At 47.6% G+C, this 8,396-nt stretch overlaps 1 protein-coding gene across 4 annotated transcripts in view; it reads right to left on the reverse strand.

Moving 5' to 3' along the window:
• The window catches only part of SCUBE1 (signal peptide, CUB domain and EGF like domain containing 1), a 216,020-nt gene extending 208,312 nt beyond the window's left edge, over positions 1-7,708 (reverse strand). For 3 of the 4 annotated variants that reach the window (XM_055808524.1, XM_055808523.1, XM_055808522.1), the window contains exons 1-2: positions 7,525-7,708; positions 4,627-4,749 (exon numbers count right to left, since the gene is read on the reverse strand). In XM_055808524.1, the coding sequence (XP_055664499.1) occupies positions 4,627-4,749; positions 7,525-7,612 (211 nt within the window). In that variant the 5' untranslated portion in view covers positions 7,613-7,708. The remainder of the gene's footprint in view (positions 1-4,626; positions 4,750-7,524) is intronic. The other variant, XM_055808521.1, reaches the window with a different exon arrangement.
• Between the last annotated feature and the right edge of the window lie 688 nt (positions 7,709-8,396).

Below are 8,396 nucleotides of genomic sequence, written 5' to 3' on the forward strand. Positions count from 1 at the left end.
GTGGTGCACGTATGTTGCCTTCAGCGAGAAGTCCATCAACAACATTATGAAGCTTCACAGGAGGAATGAAAAAAAAAAAGTGAGCATCTCTCTTCTGTACAAAGAGTTCAAGAAACATGACAACTGATGAGACCAATTGTTAAAAGAACTGAAGAATAGTTACACAAAAACTATGAAAAACAGAAAAAAAAGCACACCAAGAGAGACGTCTTATTCAATATGGGAAAGCTCAGAGCAGACTTTTGCAACCCAGAAGCAACAGGTCCCAGTGAACATGTCTTAAGGGAAAATCCCATGCACCTAATCACATCCTCTACATACTGCTGAGAAAGAGTCCTACATGTAAGGTATGATCCAAAAGAAAAAGAAACTACAGTTAGAGCAACTCACTGAAGTCACAGTCGCACTGGGAATAAACAATAGGCTGAAGGAAAAACATGTATAAAATAGAGAATATAGTTAACGTGCTAACTGGATATAAAAAGGGCACAGAAAAATATCAACCAGAAACTATGCAGAGTATTTTAGCCATTAATGGCATAAGAGTTTGGAACAGCCTGAGAAGTAGGACAGGAAAAAAAATTACCTAGGTTAAAGAGCTAAACCCCTTCATAAACTGTTCAGTGACAGAGTACCCTACAACAGCAAACATGCAACACTGGCACTGGGGACAAAGGAGGCCCTGTCAAGGCCCAGGGAACCTCAGGACTTGGAATCCCTTTGAACCCTCTGGAATGTCCATTGCTTTGACACAATTTTTCCCCTAACAATTTTATTGAGATACCAACCTGTGGGGAGACCAAAAGTCAATGTAGAGAAGGTAAGGACAAAGACCTAGGGAGCATGAAAGAGAATGCTTGCAGCTGAATGCAGGCTACTGCATTTGAGATACTGACTAAAATCACACCAGGGAAGATTTCCTAGGTAATAGAAGGTCTGCCAGGGCAACTGAGTCAGTTATCAATGAATAGATTTTGTATATTCAATAGAAATGGACGACTGCAAGCAAGTATTTTTTTAAAGATTACCTGGGTTGGACACATTATTGTGTCCTACAAAAACACCAGCTAGAGAATTTATGGCCAAAGGATACTGATATATTTTGTGAGATGTGGAAATATCATCAACTGAAATCTACAGAGGGAAACAGGAGACAGGGCACAGGGAAGAATGAGCAGTTCCTATCTCTGGAGAAACAGTTGTGCTTTATGGGAAGAAACATGTCAGCTAGTTCAGACAAGACGACTACCCAGAAAAAAAAGAAAGAAAAAAGGTAGGGTAGACCTGCAAACTGTGAAGTCATCCCCAGTCCTCAGAAACTCTGGAGAAACCCAGTCCAAAAGACATTTTGGAAGAAAAGCAAAGTTCAGAAACTAATTCCCTGCTAAAGAAATTCAATTGACTGTCAAGAAAATGTTTCATTTCAGTATAACTGCTGCAAGAGCTTCTCACATGTACTTAAAGGAATGTTTGTGTCTTATGTACTTCTCTCCACCCTTTAGGTCAGAGCAATAAAATATGTACAAAATCCTGCACGAGTGGCTGGGCTCCACATTCACTGCACTAGCCTAAAGATCCCATTTTTAAAACTACTCATTTTCTTAGAATAAAAAACTATAAATCAATAAACAAGAGTACACAAATACCTATTCACATACTGGACATATCTGTACAAATATATGCTCCATTGCTCTATAAAACTGAAGAATTATCCAAATTGTATTAATTCCCATACTCTATCCCTTTCTCTAAACATGCATTTTAAGTAAATGAAAGCAATATTTAAGACTGATGTTTAAAGTAAATTGACATGCACACATCTGTAAATTAATTGTAATGGCTCAATATAAACTGGCAGATCACTAAAATTTATTAGAATAAGTTTGATCATATAGTGTCATTTCTTTAAGCTCACTGCGCTATATAAATTGCAGTTCTTCCTATTTAGAAAAATCCAGCTGTATATGAGAGCCTGCACTATAAGGGAGTTAGTTATGCTATGATGAATATTCTTTAGACATGAAGCAATACAGGTAGATTGCTACAAACTTAGAGGCACATTATCTGTACAAAAGACATCCTTTCCTAACAGGTAACTAGTTTCAGTGATCAAAAAGCATATTTAGAAAAGCTCAGTTATAAAGACCCAGACTCATCTAATGACCCAGCTTTAGTTTTGGCAAAACAAAAAATATTCGGTGTATTTCATCTTTGTTATTACAAGCGCAGTCACTCTCAAAAGATAATTTTTAATGGCTGATTACTGGTGTTGTCTTGTGACAGAATATTAATTACCAATCAATACTGCTAGTCTGTTTATTTCTTTACATTTTGAATACTTGACCTCAAGATGCAAAATAAACCCACCCTATGTGAACAGCAGACCTGAGGCAGATCTTGGGTCTGCCACTGACTTCTATGACCCTTCCTTCACCTCTAATAGTTTTGAGTTTACTCACTCTTTGTAAAGGATATAATGGTATCTGCCTGCCACTGAAGGTACATTACTTCAGTAACAAAGTTTCAAAGTACTTTGAGATCAAGAGGTACCACACAAGTAATCTAAAATAAGCTCCAGAAAGGAAGCATAAAAATATTTCAAGTTTTCTGCTTATCCCAAAGTTTGATATTAATTACAGACTTAAGATATAAAGCTGATGCAAAATCTTTAGAACTATCACTATAACATTGTAAAAATTTCTGTACCATGCATAGTAACACCTTGTTTAGACACGTTCATTTACCGGACTAATACTGAACAATTAACATTCATGCAGGATGTGTTGCAGTCTGCCCCAGCTTAGTTTACTTATCAAGCTTGTCAGACGCTAAATTCTGTTAGATATGAGTTTGACATCACCCACAAAAATTCCATGGGATTCTGTATATCGTTCCACACAGACATCTGATTTTTTACTACTTACTGAGCTTTTTTACTGAACCAAAGTAAGTCAGACAAAGAGAAATATGTGTATTAAATAAGCATGAGTATCAGCCAGGTCTACCATGAAACAGAGCTCAACAGCTAAAATATGAATAGTTAATGCTTAAGGAAACTTTTGATGTGGAAACCCAATACAACAAGAAGTACCAATTCTGAGAATGCTGTAACCTCCACAGCTGTGGCCTTCAGTACATTCAGAGCTCTTTCTCTGGAAGAGATGAATAGAGGAAGAAGTGGTGCTGAATGATTATTCTGTTTGCAAGAAAGAAAATCCAGCTTCCAAATGAACAGCAGCTCAGAGATGCTACAGCACCAAGAGATGGACAGTAAGAATCTGTCTCTGTCAATTTAAACCCAAGACAGAAAAATAGGACAACCACAAAAATGCTTTATGAGGGCACTTGAACAAACACTTTGGAAGTCCATGGAGAATAATATGTGGTTTCAAATTTTTGTAGACTTCAGCAAAGTCTTTTCTAGGTCTTTAATCTTTTTAATGGACTGGCCATATACTTTTTTAAAAGTTTCAGTCTGCCATAGAAAGAGAGACTTGGAAGGAGAATTTTTATAGCTGCTAAGCATCAACAAATGGAAATAAAATAACAACCTTGCACCTTTTATTTGTAAGGCATTCTGCTGTGATTACAATATTTGTTCTTTTCACCAGAGAACAATCTCTCTGCTGAGGTTCAATAGATGAGATGGAGTTCATAAAATCTGAAATACGAGTGTACACAGTGCCTAATAAAACACGCTAGGTCTTTCTCAGTTGCAAGGACTGATGTAAGGACATAGGGAAGTCAAACAACTTTTGAAAGTGTGGGGTAAGTACAATAATCTGAAACAGTTGCTTTTAAAATAGTGTTCTACAGACTACGCATACGTGATCACGACACACATAATGTCAAAGAGAAGCAAGCTCCAGTGTCCCGTTCGAGCGGATACAGGAAAACACCTACTGTAACTGACCCGGGGGGCACATGGGTGAGAAGAGTGACGGTAAACCACAGGTTAGCCGAGCGGAAGGTGCAAGTTTTCCTCTGCCTCAGAGGGACGCGAGAAGAGCGACCAGCACAGGCCCACACCGCGCCACCACGAGGGCAGGGCGGGCGGCTGCACCGGGGGCGGGCGGCCCCGGCTCCCCGCAGCCCCGCCGGCCGGCCCGGCTGCGGGCCCCGGCATGAGGCCTCCCCGCACGCCACCAGCCGGGAGACACGGCCAGCCGCAGGCACGGCGGCCCCGCTACCGGCCCCGGCAGCGCCCCCCGCCCGCGCTGCCGGGAGCGAGCCAGGCGGCCCGGGCCGGCGGGGCGGGCACACGTGCTCGGCGCTGCGCCTCGAGCCCGGCCGCAGCGGGGCCAGCAGCGCCGGGACAGGCTGGTGCTAACCCAGGGGTCGCCTCGGTGGGGAACGCCCCCCTCTCCTTCTTTTTTTCTTTTCTTTTTTTTTTTCTTTTTTTTTTTTTTTTAAACATAGGCTGGTGGACATGCTGTTTGTGATTGCGCACAATTAGCAAAAGCAGCAGGGGGATGCTTGCCAATAAACACCGAGATTTGAAGTTAAGCAGCTGTAAATCTGCATTAATCGTTTCAGGAATCCAGCTATTTACAAAAGCTTTTAAAGAGCAAACAAATAAGAGACGGGAGGGGAGGAGAGATAGGAGAGGAGCCAAGCTGTCCTTACCTTCACACTGTTTCCCTTCGCCTTTATAGCCTGGCTTGCAGATGCATTTGTAGGATTTTGGTGTGTTTTGGCAAATTGCATCGATGTGACAGTCATCCGTAGCTTCTGCGCACTCGTCAACATCTGGAAGCACAGAACGAACCCCAAGGGGACAGATAAGAAGGGAGACCTGAGATACAGAAAACCGTCAAGGATAGATACTCCCCTTGAAGAAGCTGCTTGCTTTCCTGCCTTCCGAGCGTCATCCTGGAAATGAGAACATCTAAGGTTAAGTAACCGAACAAACCGACGTGTTCCTCTCCTTAAGTCATTTGTAAGCACTGCTCCACCAAGCTAGAGGGGCTCGGTGCCACGTTTCTGCATTAGGAAATCATTAGACATACTAGAAATCAGCGTCTGCTGTATAGGTCTGGTACTGGAGACCCACATCTTAGTAAAACAAGAGAGCGTTTAAATGACCTGTAAGAGGAGGGAAAAAGCTCATTTGCATGTTCTAGCAAAGAGATCTTCTTAATTTAGAAAGATAGACCCTAGTTTAAGTAAACTATGCTGGCGGGGGAATGAGAAAAAGAAATATTTGAACAGTAAACCCACGTTAATCCTTTTTATTAAGAAGCAAGAAAATAAATAAATGGAAGACCGTATGAAACTCGGTAAGTTAGAGTGGAGAAAAGCAACCTGCAATATCATCATCTACATGGCCTAAAACTCATTTAGAAGGAAAAAGTTCCAGCAGTCTCCCTGGCCCCTGCTCGGGCGGGTGCCTTGCTGGTGAGCTGGGCTCTGCAAGGGGGGACCGAGACCGCTTTTCTTGTTTTCAGGGTAGGAAGCCTTTACAAACATTTCAGTGACGGGCATTCGTTTTCTCCCCCGGATTTAAAGAGGATGGGGGAGGGAGGGGGATGAGAGAGAGTCGAGATTTGGTAGTCGTGGGAATGTTAATGAAGTGAACATAGAAAGAAAAAAAAAAAAACCAACCTCCGACCTATTCAGGGATGGGGTGTGCTGTTAACATGGGAACATGTAAAGCCCTGCCTGCCCTGCCCTGCCCCCCGCGCTCCCCGCAGCCGGTCCCCGGCCGCCCCGTCCCCCTGCGCGAGGGGCTGCGGCGGGGCCGCCGCGGGGGGGGGGGGGGCGCTGCCGCCGCGGGGAGCCGGGCCGGGCTGCCCGCCGCTGTCAGCCGCGGCCGGCGTGTCCGCAACGCACCTCGCACGGGTGTTCTCACCACTTCATGCCAGAGCCACATGTGGGGCTCCCTACAGGAGAAAGGCTGTCAGGGGAGCGCCCTGCCCGGGAGGGGCGGGTTAGCAGCCCGGTAACAGCAGCAAGGCTGCACAGAGCGCAGCCTCCCCCTTATTTTTAGGAAGTATCGAGGAGGGAGGGGTGGTGCGGAGGGAGGGGGGGGGGACATCCAGCAAGAGGCATGTGCAATTGGTTTCATGCCAATTAGATTAACAGATCCTCAAAAAAGGTGCACTAAAGTGAAAACAGCTTTATTGTTAGCCTGAAATCCTAACGCTAATTGTTTCAGAAGTGCTCATTCAGCCATCTCCAGTGATAACACACGGATCCTTCAAAGTCACCGGGGACAGGAGGGGGCTATTTAAAGAGGGGAGGATAATCAGACATTGTGCCATGGCAGAGAGCAGAGAACTTCTCTGAGAGGTGCAGGCTATGACGGCCCCGCGGGGCACCTCAAGGATCCCAGCAAGAGAATTGCCTGGACTCTGTATTGTTACTATTTTTCTAAAGAAAGGGGAACAGAACGCAGAGCGTTGTATTTTCAGGAGAAACGCAGGGCTGCTGTAATCTGTTTCCTTCTTTCTTGTCCATTCGTTTATTTTAACCGCTGACCCGGTTTCAGATCTAGCTATGATTTACGTGAATTAGCTTAGGGGGTCCCAGAGTGTTGTCCAGATCAGACACAGCTCCAGTCAAGCACAAAAAGAAAAGAAGGTAGTGGGATTTTTTTGTTGTTTGTTTTTTTTGGTTGTTTTTTTTTTTTTTTAAATGCTTTGGTTCATACTTTTGACTCATGAAATCGGCACCCATCTCCCATCAAGATCAGCAAAAGTGACAGCTGGACTCTTTATAATGCCGTCAAAAATTTAAACTGCATTGAGCCAAGGGGGACATTTCACAGCAACCAGAGGATGCCTGGGAGTCAGGCGTGAATGCCAATGAGTCAAATGAAAGGGCAAAACCAAATATGAGCCCCCGCTCCGCATCTCACGTTGCGTTTCTTGGACTTTAAGAACTTCTACACCGACTTCGTTCATTTTGTTGCACTTAAACTCTGCTATCTGAGGAAAAGGGATTTTTCCGACCCCCTCCCCCCCTTCACCTTAAAGGGTTTCTTCTAGCACAACTTCAGAGACTGCATACGCATCTTTAAGAAATTAGTTTGGGCTTACAACATTCCTAGGCAGATGGGGTTTGCGGTGGGGGTTGTTTGTTTGTTTGTTTTTAAACAGCGGAGCAAAGACTTAATATCATTACTGCTATTAAACAGATAGGAGCGCGGCTGTTAAGAAACACCGGGTCTTTGGGTTAATGCGCAGACAGGGAAAACCTGTGAAGATACAACAGGCAACGCTTTCCCTGTGGAGTCTCTAGGGTTCAGCACAGATTTATCTCGTAGGCACTTAAGGAAAGTAACTTTTTCTTCCCCGTCTCTCCCTCCAGACGTCCCTGGGCTCCGGCAGTGTCAAACACGCGAGAAAACGCCTCCCCACCACAACTTCCAACACCCCCGGCACCATAAGCAGCACGAAGTGACCTCCCCCTCAACACCTTACGCCAGGGAGAGGAGAGCGGACGAACACGGTCCCCCCGGGGCCATGGCTCCGCACCGCCCGAGCCTGGGGAAGGCGGCACGGCGGCGGAGCCCCCTCTTACCTGCGCCCCCGCTGCCTCCCGCCAACCTGCCGGCCCAGGCGAGAGCGAAAAGAAAACAGCAGCGCCGCGAAAAGCAAACAGTGCCCATGATAATGATGCGATCCCCGGCCCCCGGTGCCTGTCTGCGATAAGGGACGCGCTCGGGGCCGGCCGCGCGGAGCCGCCGGCGCTGACGCCCTGACAGCGCCCCGCTGATTCGCCGGGGCTCCCGCGGCGGGGGCGGTGCCGGCGGCCGGGGCGGGGCGGGGCGGGGCGGGGCGGGCCGCCCCCAGTGCCCCCGGGACTGTCCGAGCCCCGCCGCCGGGGGCGGGCGTGCTGCTCGGCGAGGCGGGTGAAGTCTGCCCCGCCCCGAGAGGTGTCTGTTGGTCAGGCGTGTGGTCCTTACCGGCGGGATGCCCGCGCCCCCGCCAGCTCTCCCTCATGTCTCCCAACAGGTAGGAAGCCCGTAAAGAGCCGTCGGGGCCGTTACTGGGCTCCGGCCCCGGGCGTCCCCAGCTGCGCCCCTCCGCGGCTGGGGGCGGCTCTGGGGGGCTTCAGCCCCTGCCCCTCGCAGGGAGCCGGGAGGAAATAGCTCCCCCCGAGCCGCGGGCTTCGAAGGCAGACAGTCCGGCGAACCCGGCCGCCCATCTCCTTGACAACCGCTGAGAGGGATTTGTCCCCCGGCCTGGGCTCTAAGACTACAAGAAAACTTTTGTGTCCCCCCTGCCTTCCTCTTAGCCTCGCCTAACTCCGAGCGCTGCCGTTCACACTTGCCTCGGGTCATTGCCAGCCGCTGGGCTTCCCCAGCGTTCCGAGGGCTCTGCCGCGGCGGCGCTTGCCCCTCCCCTCCCCGGCCTGCCTTGCCTTGCCTTGCCCTCCCCGGCCTTGCCTTC

This window comes from Falco peregrinus, chromosome 6, assembly GCF_023634155.1.
Source record: "Falco peregrinus isolate bFalPer1 chromosome 6, bFalPer1.pri, whole genome shotgun sequence".
Taxonomy (NCBI): Eukaryota; Metazoa; Chordata; class Aves; order Falconiformes; family Falconidae; genus Falco; species Falco peregrinus.